A 20,436-nucleotide genomic window follows, 5' to 3' on the forward strand; every position below is an offset into this window, starting at 1 on the left:
AAAAACATGTTGGAAACAAAATGGAATAAGATGGCTGATTCCCTGCAGAGGACATGCCAGCTCGCATGACAGCACATCTCTCTCTGCCATTGGTCACGTGGCTTGATCTCAAATTTGAAGAGATGAGTTGGGATGATTCAAAATCTGAAGTAGGAAGCACTCTCACATAAATGTATTTTTTATTTGCTTTATTCTTGGAGTTCTGTCAGGTGCTAGGAATCCACAATGACCAACCCAAGGGGCCTCTTGCTCTCATGGAGCTTGTAGTCCAGCTGGCTGTGTTCTGGATTCTGGGGAAATTACAGATAAGTGGAATTCCCTCTCAACCTGCCTGAGACCTGCTGGGCGTTTCAGAAGGGCATTAAAAAGGCTGGGCAGAGTGGCTCACGCCTGTAAACTCAGCACTTTGGGAGGCCAAGATGGGAAAATGGCTTGAGGCCAGGAACTCAAGACCAGCCTGGGCAACATAGCAGGATGTAATCTCTACAAATGTTTTTTAAAATCATCTGGGCATGGGACCTGTAGTCCCAGCTATTCAGGAGGCTAAAGCAGGGGTATCGCTTGGCCCTGGGAGATCGAGGCTGTAGTAAGATATGATTACACCACTGCATTCCAGCCTGGGTGACAGAGCGAGACCCTGTCTTTTTTTAATAATAATAAAAAAACAAAGGCCAGCCGTGGTGACTTATGCGTGTAATCCCAGGACTTTGGGTGCTGGGTGGATCACCTGAGGTCGACAGTTCAAGACCAGCCTGATCAACATGGAGAAACCCCATCTCTACTAAAAATACAAAATTAGCTGGGTGTGGTGGCACATGCCTGTAATCCCAGCTACTCAGGAGGCTGAGGCAGGAGAATTGCTTGAACCCGGGAGGCGGAGGTTGCGGTGAGCAACCTGCACTCCAGCCTGGGCAAGAAGAGCGAAACTCCATCTCAAAAAAACAAAAACAAAAAACAAAAAACAAAAAAAGAACAAAAAGAAAACCCCAAGGCATTAAAAAGTTTTTTGTTTCACTTCATTCAAGAATAAGGTCTAGCGAGGCGCAATGGCTCACACCTGTAATCCCAGCACTTTGGGAGTCTGAAGCAGGTGGATCACTTGAGCTCAGGAGTTGAAGACCAGCCTGGGCAACACGGCAAAAGCCCATCTCTACAAAAAATAAAACAATTAGTTGGGTGTGGTGCACGCTTGTAGTCCCAGCTACTCAGGAGGCTGAGGTGGGAGGATCACCTGAGCCCAGGAATTCAAGGCAGTATTGAATCTTAATCACGCCACCGCACTCCAACCTGAGGGAGACCCTATCTCAAAAACAAACAAACAAATAAACAAAAAAAACCCCAGAAGGCTCTAGTCTTTATCTTATAGAGATATCGAAACTAGTTGGGAGAGAAAGGTGGGTGGGTGGAGGGGAGCCTTCATGGCCTAGTGACTTGGTGAAAATAACAAAGACATTCATTGCTCTTGTCCAGGGAGGTTTGACCCAGCTTTTGAAAAACACAATGGAGCTAGCCATCAACTGTTAAAAAGTTAAAGTTTCATGAATAATTGGGTGGTTTAAAAGAGAGAGACAGAGAGAGAGTAGGAAAATCCTATTCAGTGGGAAGAATTAAATTTTTTCACTTATTTGTGAAAATATTAAACACTGAACCACTTCTAAAATAGATACAAGGTCAACAGTGGGGGGAGGTAAATAAGTTATATGTCTTCAGTAGAATATTGCACAGTCATTAAAATATTTTTGAATTTTATGCTTTTGAATTATTAAAATAATTTTATGCTTTTGAATTAAAATACTTTTGAATTATTAAAATAATTTTGAATTAATATGGGCATATGCTTAGGATATAATAGTAAGAAAGTGTAGGAGAGGAAATCATTTGCTATATGATGCTAGTTTGTGTTATCAGATGTCATATTTCATTAAATATATTCCTCCAATAAACACTTAGTGATACATTACAGATGTTAATAGTAGTTGCCTCTAGAGAGTGGGACCCAAGTTAATTTTTTAAAGATTAATTGAAGTTTTCAAAAATTTCCACATGAAGCATACTGGACATCACTTTTATCAACATAAAACCAATACATGTCATTACCCAGCTAGACACACAGAGAATCATGTGATACACTCTTGATTTGTCACATGCAGACATGTTTTTAATTATGAGGCCTTCCTTCTGAGACTCTGGAGATGATCTAATCCCACCCTTGCTCTGCACATGTGCCCCAGATATGCAACGTAAGTGGACCAAGCTCACACAGCAAGCTCGTGGCGGTCCCTGGTAAGAACTCAACTCTCCTGCCAGTCCAGGCTTCCCTTGCCGCACCACTGCTGTACAGAAGATGGTCGCTGGTGAGCTACTCTCCTTGAACTGCTCTGCTCTCTTGGTGAACACAAAGGGAAACGGAGTGGGTGGGGGTGAAATGTAGAGATTCTCCTTCCAAAGGGAAGAGGTAACCTCTCACCCAAAGATAGGACAATCAGAAATAGCTTATCTATTAAAACAAAGTTGAAAAAACAATGAAGTCACCTCATTCCAGACAGGGTTCAATTCATTATCAACTTTCTTTGTTTTCTTTTTCTCATCTGCAAAAGAGATAAAGGAAGAGATAGCAATCATTTATAAAAAAAATTAAAGAGCATGGGCCATTCATTTATTCTAAGAACATTACCCAAGGGTCTACTTGCACCCACATTTCCCCATTCATCGCTTAGGATGGGTGTTTACCTGAATCACAGTTTTCCAAATGAAATGGCATTTTTTGGTCTACAAGGTTTTCCCATCTCCAGGTCTACATGGAGTTAAGGGATGTGATGTTCTGCCCTTCTCTCACCAAGGCTACCCAGAGCCTCTGCATCTCTGGCTTGCTGCAGAAAGAAGCCAACAAAGCTAACCTCTGAGATGCTGATATTGCTATTTTATAGATGAGGATATTGAGGCTCAAAGAGTTAAGACGTTTATCTGAGCTCACACCTGGCAGTGATGCCCTGATTTAAACCTGGAATTTCAGCTCTGAAGCTCATGCTGCATCTGAGTGTGCTAAGACGCCAACACAGCTTCAATATTAAGCTGGACTCCCTCCCATAGGCTTCGGTACAAGGTCATTAGTAGATGAAAACTTTCTAAGACCAGCGGATAATTTGGGGTTTCCTTTACTCCGAGGCCACCTTTTCTGAAGACACAAGATCTTTTTTCTCTGTGTCTGAGCCTGGACAGTACACCTACCTGGATGAGCACACAAGCAAATCCAGCAAGTGCTTAAAGTTTCCTTGTAGCAAAGTCCAAAGAGCAGAGGCTTCTCTTGGGTCCCCAAGTCCCCAAATACCTACCCAAATAAAAGCTAATCTTCGAGTACAAAATGCTTTGTCAGCATTATCTCATCTAATTTTTTTTTTTTTTTTTTTTTTTGAGACAGGGTCTCGCGAGGTCGCCCAGGCTGGAGTATAGTGGCTCTATTTCGGCTCACTGCAACCTCTGCCTCCCAGCTCAAGAGATCCTCCCACCTCAGCGCCCCATGTAGTTGGGACCACAGGCGCACACCACCACACCCAGCTAATTTTTCTATGTTTTTTTTTTTTTTTCAGTAGAGATGGGGTTTTGCCATGTTGCCCAGGCTGGTCTCAAACCCCTGAGCTCAAGTGATCCACCTGCCTCAGCCTCCCAAAGTGCTGGGATTACAGGTGTGAGCCACTGCGCCCAGCATTCATCTAATCTTAAAAACCTAGGAGGAGCCAGGTGAGGTGGTGCACGCCTGTAATCCCAGCACTTATGGAGGCCAAGGTGGGAGGATTGTTTGAGCCTAGGAGTTCAAGACCAGCACAGGCAACATAATGAAACCCCATCTCTACAAAAATACAACAATTAGCTCTGTGTGGTGGCACACACCTATAGGTTCCAGCTACTCAGGAGGCTGAGGTGGGAGGATCCCTTGAGCCCAGGAGGTCAAGGCTGCAGTGAGCCAAGATCACACCACTGCACTCCAGCCTGGGAAACAAAGCAAGACCCTGTCCAAAAACAAAAAACAAAAAACAAACCCTAGGAGGTATATATTACTATTTTCACCCCCCTTTCACAGCTAAGGAAACTGAGAAGCTGAGTAACATTCAAAGTCACCCAGTTGGCTGGGTGCGGTGGCTGACACCTGTAATCCCAGCACTTTGGGAGGCCAAGGTGAGCAGATCACTTGAGGTCAGGAGACCAGCCTGGCCAACATGGTGAAACCCCACTTCTGCTAAAAATACAAAACTTAGCCAGGCATGGTGATGGGTGCCTATTATCCCAGCTACTCGGGAGGCTGAGGCAGGAGAATCACTTGAACCCAGGAGGCAGAGGTTGCAGTAAGCCGAGATCGTGTCACTGCACTCCAGCCTAAAGGATAGAGCGAGACTCAGTCTCAAAACAAAAAACAAATAAGTCACCCAGTTAATAAATGGTCTTGCTAGGATTTGAGACCCAGGCAGTCTCACATTAGTGGCCACACTTTGAATCACTCCTCAGCCTTTGCTTCTCCTCTGCTGCTGTGGAATGTAGGAGGTAGTGGGTTTTGTTTAGCTAATGTCACATTGCTTTGGCTCCCAGCACACAGCTGCCTGTGGGACTAACCACCTCATTCTTCCAAGACCTCAGCATAGCAAGGCCATGAGTCATGGCCCTCACTCTGCTAAGCATTAACTTTTCCACTTGAGAGGGCAACACACAGCCCAATGGCTTCCCTTCCTAAGCTTCAGCGTGACGCTCCTCATCGGCTTGTGCCCAGACCTATCCTGGCTGGTTCTGCCTGTGCTCTCTCTATGTGGCCTACAGAGCCCCTCACTGCATCTGACTCTGAGGTCCCCTAGACGCTGTCCGGAAACTTCCCCTCCCACACTTCCATTTTGACCCCACCCTTCCCTCTCCTCGTCTAACAGAAACTCCCAATCCTCCTCTCTGGTTACAGTATAAGAAAGTGCTCTTGAGAGAAACAGGAGACATGCAGAGAATTTTTAACTTAAATAGAACTGGACAAAATGGTTTCTATGTGTAATTGTAGCTGCTCCCTCTACAGAATCATCTCTAGGTGCCAGGCTGTGCATTCTACCACAGTGTCTCTAACCATTGAGACAATTCTTCCAGGTAAACATGGTCATTCCCATTTCTAAGCCAAGAAAATGGAGAGTAGTTAACCTGCCTTCAATCACACAGCTAATAAGGAAACAGCCAGATTTTGAACTACATCCCTCTGGCTCCAAAATCTGTGTTTGTGTGTGTTTGCCACCATGCTACAGTGCCTTATTGGAAGCTGTCAGAAATGCTGGATAATGAAGATGCGTAAATGTAACACATGTGATGGGCTTGGCGTCTTGGAAAATGTCCATAAGGAAGTTTATGGTCGCGTTCCAGGGTATCCTGAAACTCTCCAAGATTATTTGCTCTAAAACACAAAATATTGCATCTGTGAGTTTTCTTGGAGGAAAGAGCTCATTGTTCTCATCAGATTCTCAAATGTGCTTGAACAAGCATTCAACAAGCATGAAATAGTACCACCAATCTCCCTCTACCTTACCACTACCCTGCTCCCATAACCGGGGCTTGGGGGGGTGGAGAACTGAGTCTCAAAGGAGTGGATCTGGACCCTGAGACCATGGCGGTCCTTCAAGAGAGAAGATAGGCGATTCCAAGAAGTCCCAGCAAGAAGGGAAAGCAAGGAGAAGGCAGAAAATAATGCAATAGAAACTGAGCACCCGGGCTTGGGGTAGGATTTGCATCACTGAAAGATGGCACTGAAGCAAAATTCCAGTCTCCAAGTCCCCAAGACTCCAACCAGGGAGGCAAGGCAGGGACAAGGGCTCCAGGGAGGTCACAGAAAAAACCAGTGCTTGTCAACATGAAACAAGTCCCAACCCTGGTTCCTGACCCAGGAAACAGAGAACACGGAAGACACGCCGCAAGCTACCTTGAGGCCAAGCCTGGGACCATGGATCCTCTCTGCCCTCAGGAGGGACAGGATTGTTCCAGAGTCAGCAGCTGGGGAGTGTGAAAAGATTCATTTGTTCATTCATTCATTCACAAACATTTATTAAGCATCCACTGTGTGCCAGTAACAGGAAACAGAAGAGTGTAAGATAATTCTTAGTCTTAAAAAGTTCCACAGGCTGGCTGGACATGGCGGCTCACGCCTGTAATCCTAGCACTTTGGGAGGCCAAGGCGGGTGGATTGCCTGAGCTCAGGAGTTCGAGACCAGCCTGGGCAACATGGTGAAACCCCGTCTCTATTAAAATACAAAAAATATTAGCCGGGCATGGTGGTGGACGCCTGCAGTCCCAGCCACTCGAGAGGCTGAGGCAGGAGAATTGCTTGAACCCAGGAGGCGGAAGTTGCAGTGAGCCGAGATCAAGCCACTGCACTCCAGCCTGGGCAACAGAGCAAGACCCCATCTCCAAAAAAAAAGAAAAAGAAAAAAAAAGTGCCACAGGCCAGGTGCGGTGGCTGACACCTGTAATCCTAGCACTGTGGGAGGCTGAGGCAGGCGGATCACCTGAGGTCAGAAGTTTGAGACCAGCCTGGCCAACTTGGTGAAACCCATCTCTACTAAAAATACAAAATTTAGCCATGCATGGTGGTGGGCACCTGTAATCCCAGATACTCGGGTGGCTGAGGCAGGAGAATCGCTTGAACCTGGGAGGCGGAAGTTGCAGTGAGCCTAGATCGCGCCATTGCACTCCAGCCTGGCAACAAGAGCAAAACTCCATCTAAGAAAAGAAAAGAAAAGAAATAGCAAAAAGTTCCACCATGCTCTTGCCTGTCTCATTCTCATCCTGAAGTTTCTTCCTGCCTGTCAGAGGAGGAATAAACAGAAATAATGACTGGTCAGCTCAGGCCAAGAGACCTCACAGCTCAGCCCACAGAAATGGTTCACTGAGTGAGTTCTTCTGCAAACATTAATCAGCTCCTTCATTCTTCCACCCAACAAATGTTTGTGAAATTGCCAGGCACTGAGCACTGTAGGAGACACAAAAATACCCAAGACATGGTTCCTGCCCTCAGGGGGTCTAGTGGGGAGGGGAAATGTGGCTATATGGGACTGATAGAGAAAGGACTTCAGTTGCTATCAGAGGGGTATCAATGCACAGACAAATTCAGAAGAAAGAAAGGTGACTTCAGGCTGTGTGCACAGAAGATGCAGAGGCTGAGCTAGATGAGAATTCAAGGACAAGGAGGGGTTGAAAATGTGGAGCCAGAAGACAAGCTCACTCCAGTAGACACAATAGGGTGGGTGGATCGGGCATGGAGGAGGGAGAACCAGTTATGTCACGTCTGGGGACACTCCAGGACCCAACCGGCTGGAACCAAAGAGCATAGAACTGGGTAGGGGGCAAATGGGCTTTGTGGGAAGGTTATGGTCTCACTGTGAAGCCTCAAGTACCAGGCTAAGCTTCATTTGGCTGATATAAGTACTTAAAGGAGGAGGGTATTAGAAACTGGATTTTATAACTTCAAAAAGTTTATAACTCATGAGAAAAACCAACTGGCCCAACAATTCTCCCAGTGCATGTTCCTGAACACATGATTCAATTGTGTGTTGAAAACAAAGGGGAGTGGCTGAGTCCAGGCAGATGCCAGTTGACCACAGACCAGGTGGAGCTATTCAACCAGAACTTCCTACAGCTCCTGGCACTCATTGTGTGAGGTTGATGCTAATGGCACTACCTCTAGGGGACGCTCACTGCAGGCTGGGCATTGCTAAGCCCCCCAACTTTTTTTTTTTTTTTTTGAGTTAGAGTCTCACTCTGTTGCCCAGGCTGGAGTGCAACGGCACGATCTTGGCTCACTACAATCTCTCTCCTGCCTCAGCCTCCTGAGTAGCTAGGATTACAGGTGTGTGCCACCACACCCAGCTAATTTTTATATTTCTAGTAAAGACAGGGTTTCCCCATGTTGGCCAGGCTAGTCTCGAACTCCTGACCTCAAGTGATCCGCTCGCCTCAGCCTCCCAAAGTGCTGGGATTACAGGTGTGAGCCACCGTGCCCGGCCTGCCAAACCCTTTACATGCATCATTTCATTGAATCCTCCTGGCAAGCCTATGAAGTAGGCACTGTTTTATTATCCTCAGTTTGCAGAGAAGCAAAGAGAGCCCAGAATGGTTAGGTAACTTGCTCAAGATCACAGGGCTAGGACGAAGCCCTCTAACCAGGTCTAGTATGACTCCTGAGCCCATGCATTTAACCACTGCACCTCCCATTTCCCTAGCTAATAAGGAAAAACTAAGTGGCTGGCATTGGCTCCTACCCTTCTGGAGAAACCCAGCTCAATCTCTTTCAAGAAGGAGGCTCTGATGTTTATCAAAATGTGTATATGTTACATTTTATTGAAAACCTATTCTCACACATAAACACAACAGGCAAAAAAAAAAAAAGTAGATAAATTATTTTTCTTATCAGCAGCCAGTCACATATTTGTATTAGTCAATTATTTTATTCTACCTCTGTAAAAATAAAAAAAAAAAAAGGTTAAACCTGCAGGCACTGAACATCAAATTGAATTACAGGAAACTCCCTCCCCTTTCTCCACATTACCTACCCCCCAACCTGGCTCCTGTGTCTAATTTTATTAAGATGACTGTTTCTTCCCATGGAAAGCAATAAAATATTTTCAGCCCAGAACATAACAACTGGCTCAAATGCAGAGCACACTCTGAGTGTGCTCAAGGGCTCAAGTTGTTCTTCAGGACATTTCCTGTTTTCCGATTAGCTACGCCTGCCTCTCACTCAGTTCTGCGGAGGTCACCACTGCAGTAATTAACCCCAATGCCAGCCTCCAAACAAGGTTTCCGGGAGAGCTGAACAGCTCTCTTAGCCAAACCACCCGCCCTCTTGCGCAGAACAATTTCCTTTGCTGTTCACCTACCAGCCAGTGTGTCAGACCCTTATTGAAAATGCCTGGCCCAGTGCGGTGCTCATACCTGTAATCCCAACACTTTGGAAGGCCAAGGCCAGAGGATTGCTTGAGTCCAGGAGTTCAAGACCAGCCTGGGCAACATAGTGAGACTTCGTCTCTACAAAAAAATTTTTTTTTTTTTTTGAGAGGGAGTCTCACTCTGTCGCCCAGGATCTAGTGCAGTGGTGCAATCTTGGCTCATTGCAACATCCGCCTCCTGGGTTCAAGTGATTCTCCTGCCTCAGCCTGCCAAGTAGCTGAGATTACAGGTGCCCGCCACCATGCCTGGCTAATTTTTGTATTTTAGTAGAGATGGGGGTTTCACCATTTTGGTCAGGCTGGTCTCAAACTCCTGACCTCAAATGATCCACCCGTCTTGGCCTCCCAAAGTGCTGCGATTACGGGCGTGAGCCACCACGCCCGGCCCATGTCTACAAAATATTTAAAAATTAACCAGGCATACTGGCATGCACCAATAGTCCCAGCTACTCAGGAGGCTGAGGTGGGAGGATTGCTTGAGCTTGGGAGGTCGAGGCTGCAGTGGCCACACCCCTTCACTTCATCCTGGGTGACAGAGCAAGACCCTGTCTCAAAAAAAAAAAAAAAAAAAAAAAAGGCCTGAAAGACATCAGGACTCCTGAGACTGTCTTGCTACATCTGTGCCGGTGGTCAGCTGCACTGGTTCATTTTAATGTCAAGTTGGCTAGGCTATGGTGGTGTCTAATTGTTTGGTCAAACATAAGTCCAGATGTTGCTGTCGAGGTATTTTGTAGATGTGATAAACATTTACACTCAGTTGACTTTAAGTAAAGCAAAATTACCCTCTATAATTTAGATGGGCCTCATCCAAACAGTTGAAGGTCTTAAGAGCAAAAACTGGTTTCCTGGAGAAGAAATTCTGCCTCTAGACTCTAACATAGAAACCCTGCCTGAGTTTTCTAAGCTGTGGAATTCAGACTAGAGATTGCAACATCAACTCTTACGTGAATTTCCAGCTTGCTGGCCCGCCCTGCAAATTTCAGACTTGCTAGCCCCCACAACTGCATAAGCCAGTTCCTTAAAATCTCTCTTTCTGTCTCTGCACAAACACATGCACACACATCCCATTGCTTCTGCTGCTCTGGAGAATCCTGACTAGTCCAACCAATAACACCAGGTGCCCACGGAAGTAACACGATGGTAACACATTTGAAATGCTTCCAAATACACACCATCTCACTGATCCTAAAAATCCTGCAGGGAAAAGCACAGATGTCAGCCCAGCCCCTCTGACTGGACTTTCATATCTGTGACTTCTCTTCCTTTGAGCTGTTATCTCAGGAAAATATAAGGCTGAACCCCCAAGCTCAGAGTCCCTCATATATAAACTGATGCATTCAGACGAGATATATAATCTCTAAGTTTTCCCCCAGACTTATGGTACATAACCTTTATGAAGTGCCCCCCAAGTCCTGAACGGTTAGATTGCTGTGTCTTTCTGAAATGGCCTCAGGAAAAGTGAGGGTGCTGTCTACAAAAGCTCCCTAAGTAACTCAGCTCTTCGGTAGACAAAATAGAACAACAAGATCTCTAGGTTCAGCCAAGAGTCTACATTTGATCTCCCATTCAGAAGTACTTCTTCCCCTTTTCTAGGTCTCTGGGTCATGCCTCCTTTCTTTTGAGATATATAAAGCCCCATATGAATTCATCTGCCATTTTGCCTAACATTTCACACACCCCTGAACCACACCCATACATGGCTAGCACTTATTATTAAGTGCTCTGAACCGAGTCACTGTTCCCAGTACTTCCCATGGATTCTCTCACTTAATCTTCACAAATCTAACAGATAAATTCTATTATGATCATTCCCAGTTACAGAGGAAGAAACCAAGACACAGAGAGGTTAAGCAACTTATTAGAGCTCACACAGCTAATAAGTGATGGAGCTGGGATTCAAACCCTGGTCGAAAGAGACAAAAAGCAATTAGTTTCCAAAGTTGGAGGATTAAGACAAGAGGGTGATGCCTTGAAGGCTGAGACTATATATTATTAATATTGTTATTCCCCCCACAATGCTTACTACATAGTAATTTCTCCATGACGGAGTAAATTGGACTTCATAAGTTCATATAAGTGTGATTACTAGGCGGCTTTAATGATTAAATGAAAGAATGAATACAAAGTGCCCAGCCCAGGGCCTGGCACACAGTAAGCACTAAACAAATGAGAGCTATCAGATGATTTCTTTCTTTCTTTTTCTTTTCTTTTTTCTTTCTTTCTTTCTTTTTTTTTTTTTTTTTTTTTTTTTTTTTTGAGACGACTGGAGTGCAATGGCACAATCTCAGCTCACTGCAACCTCCACCTCCTGGATTCAAGCCATTCTCCTGCCTCAGCCTCCCAAGTAGTTGGGACTATAGGCATGTGCCACCATGCCCATCTACTTTTTGTATTTTGAGTAGATATGGGGTTTTACCATGTTGGCCAGGCTGGTCTCGAACTCCTGACCTCAGGTGATCCGCCCACCTCAGCCTCCCAAAGTGCTGGGATTACAGGCGTGAGCCACCGTGCACAGCTAGATGATTTCTTATTACAGTACCAGGGCAGCCTCCTTGCATCCCCCCAGGGGGTTCCCAGGCTGTGGAGCTCCGGAGGGCAGGGCCCCTGTGACTGGAGGAAGTGCCCTGTGAGGCTGGGACCGCCCTGGTGGAATATTTCTTCCACGTGGCTCCATTCCAGGCCTCTGAGGTTCCCTGGGGCAGCTGGCATGTGAGCAGTGACTGCTCCTCTCTGGCAGGCAGCCTGGCAGCCTCCAGGAGCCGGCTAATTTGTACTATCAACAAGGGGCAGAGAAGTTTCTGAGAAGGGCTGGCAGAAACGCCTCCACCCTCGGGACTTGAGAGACACTTGGGGGAGCACAGAGACACAGGGCCCATCAGGTGGACCCCTCTCCGGGAGTGTCTCTGACTTTGGCTTTCCAACCCTGGCTGCCCTATCGTTCCAGGAAGATGCTGCCAAACAGGTTCTAGGAGAAAGGCATTTTGGGCAAGTGGCAACAGGATACAAAGCGAGGCTGTTTGGGACATTTCTGAAACAGTCACTGATATCACTGATAAACAGAAATGCCCCAGCAAAAAGGCAGGAGGGGTGACTGCTCCCCTCTCCACACCCAGTGCCCCACTGGCCTCTGGAAATGACCTTTCAGATGTACAGGCTCTTGAATCAAACCCACATTTTCCAAGGGAGCTGCAGTGAAGTCCAGTCCATTTGAATGACTCAGCCAGAATCTGCTTCCTAAAAGCTGATGCTGGGGCGTGGTCATGTCCCAGCTCTGCTCACTGCCAGGGCTGCTGGGAAGGGCTCCCAGGAGGGCCAGGCACCTGACTTGACTGCCTTGGTGTTTGTGTTGTGTGCTGGGCATATTAAACACATTCACGTCTGTTCCCTACAAGGGAGGCTGGGCGCAGTGCTCACACCTGTAATCCCAGCACTTTGGGAGGCCAGAGGTGGGAGATGGCTTGAGTCCAGGAGTTTGAGACCTGCCTGGGAAACATAATGAGACTCCATCTCTACAAAAAATTTAAAAATTAGCCTGGCATGGTGGCTTGCACCTGTGGTCCCAATTACTCACTTAGGAGGCTGAGGTGGGAGGATCACTTGAGCCCTAGAGATCAAGGCTGCAGTGGGCCGTGATCAGGCCACTGCACTCCAGCCTGGGTGACAGAGCAAGACCCTGTCTCAAACAAACAAGCAAACAAACAAACAACAACAACAAAAATAGGAGATATGAGTATGCTCATTTTACAGATAAGGAAACTGAGGATCAGGGTTGTTAACTGACTTGCCCGAGATCATAGAGCCAGTAAGTGGCAGAGCTGAGCTTCAGACCCAAGTCAGCCTTGTTTCCAAACCTGTGCTCTTTTTTTTTTTAATTTTATTATTATTATACTTTAAGTTTTAGGGTACATGTGCACAATGTGCAGGTTTGTTACATATGTATACAAGTGCCATGTTGGTGTGCTGCACCCATTAACTCGTCATTTAACATTAGGTATATCTCCTAATGCTATCCCTCCCCCCTCCTCCCACCCCACAACAGTCCCCGGAGTGTGATGTTCCCCTTCCTGTGTCCATGTGTTCTCATTGTTCAATTCCCACCTATGAGTGAGAACATGCAGTGTTTGGTTTTTTGTCCTTGCGATAGTTTGCTGAGAATGATTAAAAAGTCAGGAAACAACAGGTGCTGGAGAGGATGTGGAGAAATAGGAACACTTTTACACTGTTAGTGGGACTGTAAACTAGTTCAACCATTGTGGAAGTCAGTGTGGCAATTCCTCAGGGATCTAGAACTAGAAATACCATTTGACCCAGCCATCCCATTACCGGGTATATACCCAAAGGATTATAAATCATGCTGCTATAAAGACACATGCACACGTATGTTTATTGCGGCACTATTCACAATGGCAAAGACTTGGAACCAACCCAAATGTCCAACAACGATAGACTGGATTAAGAAAATGTGGCACATATATGCCATGGAATACTATGCAGCCATAAAAAATGATGAGTTCATGTCCTTTGTAGGGACATGGATGAAACTGGAAACCATCATTCTCAGCAAACCTGTGCTCTTAACTGCCACTGCAGGCAGAGGGTGCCAGGCGACCTGTCACTTTTTCAGACCTTCCAGTGGTGTGAACTTGGTCTACTTACTCCAGCTCTTCATATCTAGACTTCTTCATTAATAAAGAATGGTATCTAATGCCCAGAAATAATTCCTACCAACTATAGGGCTTACCATCTGCCAGGCACTCCTCTAAGGGCTTTGTAAATGTTACCTATTATTATTATGATCCTTATTCAAGGCACAAGAAAGTTAAGTAGCTTGTCCAGGATTACCTGCTAGTAAGAAACAAAGCCAGAATTTGAATATAGGTCTTCTGGCTCTGGAGCCACTCAACCTCTCTGGCTTCTGACTAGTATATTTCACATAATTTGCTAGAGAATGAATTAAGTCTCAAGTACTCAGCAAATACATTTCAAACCCAGCTGAGGAGGTAGGGCCTACAGTGCCTCTTAAGTCCCGAGTGTCCTCTAAAAAGGGGATACAAAAGCCCGCCTGGTAGAATTGCAGCAAGGATCAAATGAGAAAGCATACCCGTGCCCAGGACACAGGGGACATTACCAGGTGTTGGAATCAGAACTATCAACTGCTTCCTTCAGGCAAGCTTTGGGAGGATCCAGTCCTCTGCCCTTCCTCGCTCCAAGAGATGGTATCAAGAGAAAATAAAATAATCACTTAAAACAACCTTGAAAACAAATGCAAAGCGCAGAGTGAAAAATCTTGATAATTAGATCCTATCCCTCCCAGGCCAAGAATTTCCAGTTGAATTTAACTTCAGCTTCAGACCCTGGTGTCTCATCATTAGTCATCTCTTTCAATGGAATTTTGGGCCCTGCCAGCAGTTTAATCTACTTTCCTCAACCCTCCTTCCTATGCTGTGCATGGTTTTCACCTCTGGGCGCTTTAGCAAGCTGGGCTGGTTGTTTGCTGCGGATTGGAGGGAGAGCTGGGAGTCAGGAGTGTTTGTGAGTTGTTGTTTGTCAGTGGGGCCTGGGACACGGACAGAGGGTGGAATTAAAATGAGAAGACGCCAAGCACAAAGAAAACCAGCCATATATGAAGCAGTGGGAAAAGGCAAAGGACCAAGCATCCCAAGACCCAGCTTCTAGTCCTTCCCTGCCTCTTTCTGGCTACACAGCTTTGGCCTCCCTTGATATCTGAGTCTAAATATCTTCATCTGCACAATCGGTATGAATATCTGCCTTCAGCACCTGCTTGTGTTGTTGTGGAGAACAGATAAGATTACACCCATGAGCCAGGTATGGTGGCTCACGCCCATAATCCCAGCATTTTGGGAGGCTGAGGCGGGTGGATCGCTTGAGGTCAGGAGTTTGAGGCCAGCCTGGCCAACTTGGTGAAACCCTGTCTCTATTAACAACACAAAAAATTAGCCGGGCATGGTGGTGCACTCCTGTAGTCCCAGCTACTTGGGAGGCTGAGGCAGGAGAATTACTTGAGCCTCGGAGGCAGAGGTTGCAGTGAGCCAAGATCATGCCACTGAACTCCAGCCTGGGCGACAGAGCTAGACTGCATCTCTGAAGGAAAAAAAAAAAGATTACACCCATGAAAAAGCTTTCTACACTGTCAGTACCCTGCAAGGCAGTTTCACACATGGAAGCCATCATAATGTGTCCAACACCCTAGGGCAAACAAGAGGGAATTTGGGGCCCCAGACAAGGCCTCTGAGACCAGAGATGTCCAGCTCAAAGGCACCAATGCCCCAGGCCCCAGCATGGTGTGACCAGATGCCCTCAGGGCTGGCTTTGTCCAGGGAGGTTACTGCCAAGAGTAAGCAGCAGAGCCCAGATTGCCAGCAATGTGGGCTGAGTTCACATGCCTGACCACAGGATGGGCCAGATTTGGATGCGACCAAGACCAAGCACTCAGGGCTGCATAAGGGACAGCACAGGTGGTACAGCCTCGGCGGTAAGCGTTAGTGTTCCAGCTCCACCTAGACCCTGCTGTGAGACCTTGAGTGAGGCATTTCACCCACTCTACCTGAGACTCAGTTTGTTCAGCTCTCAAGTGAGGACTTCTTTCTTATTTTTATTTTTACTTTTTTGGTGAGAAAATAAAGGAGTAGGCCGGGCGCAGTGGCTCACGCTTGTAATCCCAGCACTTTGGGAGGCCAAGGCGGGCAGATCGCCTGAGGTCAGGAGTTCGAGACCAGCCTGGCCAACATGGTGAAACCCAGTCTCTACTAAAAAAACAAAAATTAGCCAAGCATGATGGTGCGCACCTGAAATCCCAGCTACTTGGGAGGCTGAGGTAGGAGAATCGCTTGACCCCGGGAGGTGGAGGTTGCAGTGAGCTGAGATCACGTGACTATACTCCAGCCTGGGCAACAGAGCGAGACTCCATCTCAAAAAAAAAAAAAAGAAAGAAAGAAAGAAAGAAAATAAAGGAGTATGTTAAAATTAAATAACTAAGTACATGTGAAGCATGTAGCACAGTGCTTAACAGCCAGTAAACCATCACCATCAATATAATTGCCAATAATGATAATGTCTCCTTTCCAGAAGTTTTTGTTTTTTTGTTTTTTGTTTTTTCAGACAGAGTCGCTCTGTCACCCAGGCTGGAGTGCAGTGGCACGATCTCGGCTCACTGCAACCTCTGTCTCCCAGGTTCGAGCCATTCTCCTGCCTCAGCCTCCCAAGTAGCTTGGGACTACAGGTGCCCAACACCATGCCTGGCTAATTTTTGTATTTTTAGCAGAGACAGGGTTTCATCATGTTGGCCAGGCTGGTCTCGAACTCCTGACCTCAAATGATCTGCTCACCTCGGCCTCCCAAAATGCTGGGATTACAGGTGTGAGCCACCACACCCAGCCTACACTCTTAATTCACTGAACGCTGGCCCCATTTACAGCCTAGACTATAAGCTGCATGTGGGCAGGGCCAAACTTGCTTTGTTCCCCACCCTATACACAGAGCTAAGCACACTGCCTGGCAGAGTACCCTCTCAATCAATGCTTGGATCAATGCTTGTTGAATGGATTCATGCTTGGAATGAGGAAGGAGCTGCTAAACATAGGAGGGACAGAGACAGGGAGTGTCCTAGCAAAGAATTCAGTCCGTTAGGAGGAGTAAGCAAAAACATAACATTTTATTTATTGAAAGAAAGAGAGAGAAGGGCAAGGAATTTTTTTTTTCAATTTATAAGCTGCACTATTGAGATGAAAAAGATGATGAAGGTCATAAACTAACAAACAGAGGTGAAATGAAGTGGACCTCGCCCTGCCAGTCAAATATTAGATTTTTAATACTTTATATTACAAGAAGTTACGGTTCTAGTCTCCACTAATAAAATGGCTCAAACTTGACTATCAGTGGAACTGATTCACTGCTAAGCTATGTCACCTCTGAGCTTCTGAGTCACAGCATGTCATAAAGGCTTTCATTGCTCTGTTGCAAACTCACCCCAGGGGGGATGGGTTTTTTTTTCTTTTTCTTTTTTTTTAAGTTCTTTTGTTCTTGGTACACTTTCTTCCTTTTTCAGACTGGATCCTAATGACCCCAACCACTAAACAACTCAATCTGTTCAGAGAGAGAGGAACTGTTTATGTGAGTTGGTTGTGTAGTCAGAGGTTGTGAGTTGTTTCTTCATCCATGCTGAGCTCAGTGAAGACGCATGGACCATCTGGAATCCAGTTAAATCCTGACCTGTCTCTGCCTCAGCTCCCTCATAGGGAAAATGAAGATGTCAATAATACCTACTTCCTAAAAACGAAATGAAGGCGGAGTGTGGTGCCTCACGCCTGTAATCCCAGCACTTTGGGAGGCCAAGGTGGGCGGATCACCTGAGGTCAGGAGATCGAGACCAGCCTGGCTAACATGGCAAAACCCCTTCTCTACTAAAAATACAAAAATTAGCCGGGCATTGTGGCATGCTCCTGTAATCCTAGCTACTCAGGAGGCTGATGCAGGAGAATTGCTTGAACCTGGGAGGTGGAGGTTGCAGTGAGCCAAGATTGCACCATTGCACTCCAGCCTGGGCGACAAGAGTGAAACACTGTCTCAAAAAAAAAAAAAAAAAAAAAAAAGGCTCGGCACGGTGGCCAACTGGAAGACCTGGTATTGCAGAGAACCAAGGCTATTTCCCACATGTCTTTGGCTCTACTATGGTTCCCAGCACAACTCTGGCCACATGGACCTCAGAGCTGGGCTCCACTGGCCAAGAGGCCACCAGGCTCTTTCAGGCTGCTGCTGGGCTCCTGCGAGGCGGGCTTTCCATCACAGGAGAGCTGCCTTCCTGCTGATCACTGAGGACGAGGCCTGCACTGCAGCAATTCTCACTCTGAGCTAATGCAGCAAGTGTGAGCTGAAAATCCAAGTCAGAGAGTTGCTAAGAACCTACTATGCCCACACCCATTAAGATGGCTATTATGAAATAAAGAAGAAAAAAAGAAGTGTTGTCAAGGCTGTGGAGAAATTGGAACACTTGTGCAGTGCTGGTGGGAATGCAAAATGGTGCAGGATCTATGGAGAACAGTAGGCCATTTCCTCAGGAAATTAGAAATAAAATCCCAGCACTTTGGGAGGCCGAGGTGGGCAGATCACTTGAGGTCAGGAGTTCAAGATCAGCCTGGCCAACATAGTGAAACCCCTCCTCTACTAAAAATACAAAAATTAGCTGGGCATGGTGACACGTGCCTGTAATCCCAGCTACTTGGGAGGCTGAGGCAGGAGAATCGCTTGAACCCAGGAGGAGGAGGTTGCAGTGAGCCAAGATGGCGCCATTGCACTCCAGCTTGTGTGACAGAGCAACACTCCATCTCAAAACAAAAACAAAAACAAAAACAAAAAAAAACTGTACACTTAAAATAGTTAAGATGGTAAATCTTACGTTATATGTGTTTTACCACAATTAAAAACAAAGAACCTACTTTGGCAATGCCTTCAAGCTGTTTGTGCAGCCACAGCTGACCAGCATCCTGTTTATTCTGAACAGCTAAGCCTGGGCCACCCCTTGGAAATGTCCCCCAGGACTCTGTATGTCCCTGCAGCAATGGGGGAAGAAGTGGGGCATAAAAGCCAGAAGACATGAGCACTTGTCATGCAACATTCTGTGTCAGCACTACGACAAGGTCTCTATATATTTTATCACAATTGCTCCCAACAACCTCCCTGTGAGGTATAGATTATTCTCCACACTCTGTAGATGAGGAAATGAAGGCTCAGAAATATAGTTGCCCAAAGACACCCAGCTCCTAGGGATAAAACCAGGAGTGAAAATTAATTTTTCGAATCCGAAGGTCATCCCTTTCCAAGTATTGTGTTGATTACAGAAAGAAGGGGGTTCTTTTAAGTGAGAGGTTATGTCAACCAACAGAGTAAAGATGGAAAAGAACAGATCTAATCCCTGGAAGGAGACGGGCTGCAGAGTTCATACTCTAGGCCCCCAGAAGGCTGCCCTGTGAGTAGACACATCTGGTCTACCCACTTTGTCTTGGCCTTCCATGCCCCTTGGCCACAGTTGATTGGAGCAGGGCTGAACATCTGACCAAAACCAAGGCAATTGGTGTTTCTCTCTGAGCTATCTCATGCACGAGACGCTGCCACTGCAGTTGGATGTAGAGTCAAGACCCAGTCACCTTGCAGCAACCCAAAGCCCATGCAAGAGGCCTCACTAAGGACAGCCAATTTGCAAAGAGCCAACAATTATAAACAATATGCAGAAAAGTAATGGCTGCCATGTGCAGGGAGAAGCAGAGGCAGGAGGCTGCACAATCCCTGGGAGATGAGGAGAGGGGAGCTGACATGATTCTGGCTCTTGTGAGGTCTGTGATCTGGACTCCAGATTTCTTTCTAGCTTTAGAAAAATCAAGGTTTCCTTGAGCACGCTGAAGTGGGTATCTGCTCCTTGTAATGAAGCAATTCTGAACCATGACTCCCTATCCTTTCAGATAGTACAACAGGCTAGGGAGAGAAGGACCTTATGCAAATGAACCATGGCTCAGCTTGGTTGAGGAAATGCTCCCCCATTTGATCTTTGGGAAGACAGCAAAATTTGTCTTCAAAGATCACTTTGTATTTCTGTTTTTCTTCGATCTCTTGGTGGCCTCCCTGCCTGCTGCCTCAGGTGGCTACTGCCCTTGTGCTGGCCTCTTGCTGAGCTACCCCAACCAGCCCTGCACTCGCCCACAGGGTGCACACTCCAGCTGGAAGCAAGGCAGTCTGATGTTCCATTTCACAGTACAGTGTGAGGAAGGATGGCCAAATTCGCCTGGCCAGTGTGGCTTCCTTATCACTTTAATTTAATCAGGTTGTTTCCTCAGTGTCTTTCCTTATTAGTGCCTTCCTTCTGATTCCAGTCCTGGGATGAGCTCCATCTGTGCTGGGAAGCATTTGACTCAACTAGTAAGCCTTCTTACTAGTCTCCCTGACTAGTACTAATCTGCTGTTCACATTGCTGCCTAGCGGCTCCCCACTGGTTGATGAGTAAAGTTCAATCCCTATTCATACCACATTACTCCTCCCCATGGCTCTCTGGTCCTCCTGTACTGTTCCAAAGCCTGGAATGTCTTTTTTCCATTATTTCTGTCAAATTTCCACTCATCCTTTAAAACCAAGCCAAATGACACTTTCTCCACAAGCTTTTTCACTCTTTCATCTACTCAGATTGTAACTTTTCATGTCTATTCTGGTTTGCATCTCATTCTTGTGTGCTAACTAGTCGGTCACCTAGGCCTGAAAATCCAAGCCATCTTATGCATATTTTTCTAGACTTAGTTCCAGAAATACTCTCTGGTGCACTGTAGTGCTCCATGAAACTGTTATCAAATAGGTAAGGAGATTTATAGACTGCCATGTGCAATGTCACATGTACATTAATTTAATCCTCAAACAGCCCTGCAAGGCAGGAGATATTATTAAGAACACTGAAGCTGATTTTTTTTTTTTTTTTTTTTTT

At 46.2% G+C, this 20,436-nt stretch overlaps 1 protein-coding gene across 3 annotated transcripts in view; it reads right to left on the minus strand.

Annotated features, from left to right (window-relative positions):
- MYOF (myoferlin) overlaps window positions 1-20,436 on the minus strand; it is a 175,641-nt gene that overhangs the window by 147,396 nt on the left and 7,809 nt on the right. For all 3 annotated transcript variants that reach the window (XM_016918879.4, XM_016918880.4, XM_063782019.1), the window contains exon 2: window positions 2,533-2,588. In XM_016918879.4, coding sequence (XP_016774368.3) covers window positions 2,533-2,588 — 56 coding nt within the window. The remainder of the gene's footprint in view (window positions 1-2,532; window positions 2,589-20,436) is intronic.

Source organism: Pan troglodytes, chromosome 8 (assembly GCF_028858775.2).
Source record: "Pan troglodytes isolate AG18354 chromosome 8, NHGRI_mPanTro3-v2.0_pri, whole genome shotgun sequence".
In the NCBI taxonomy this organism is placed as follows: domain Eukaryota; kingdom Metazoa; phylum Chordata; class Mammalia; order Primates; family Hominidae; genus Pan; species Pan troglodytes.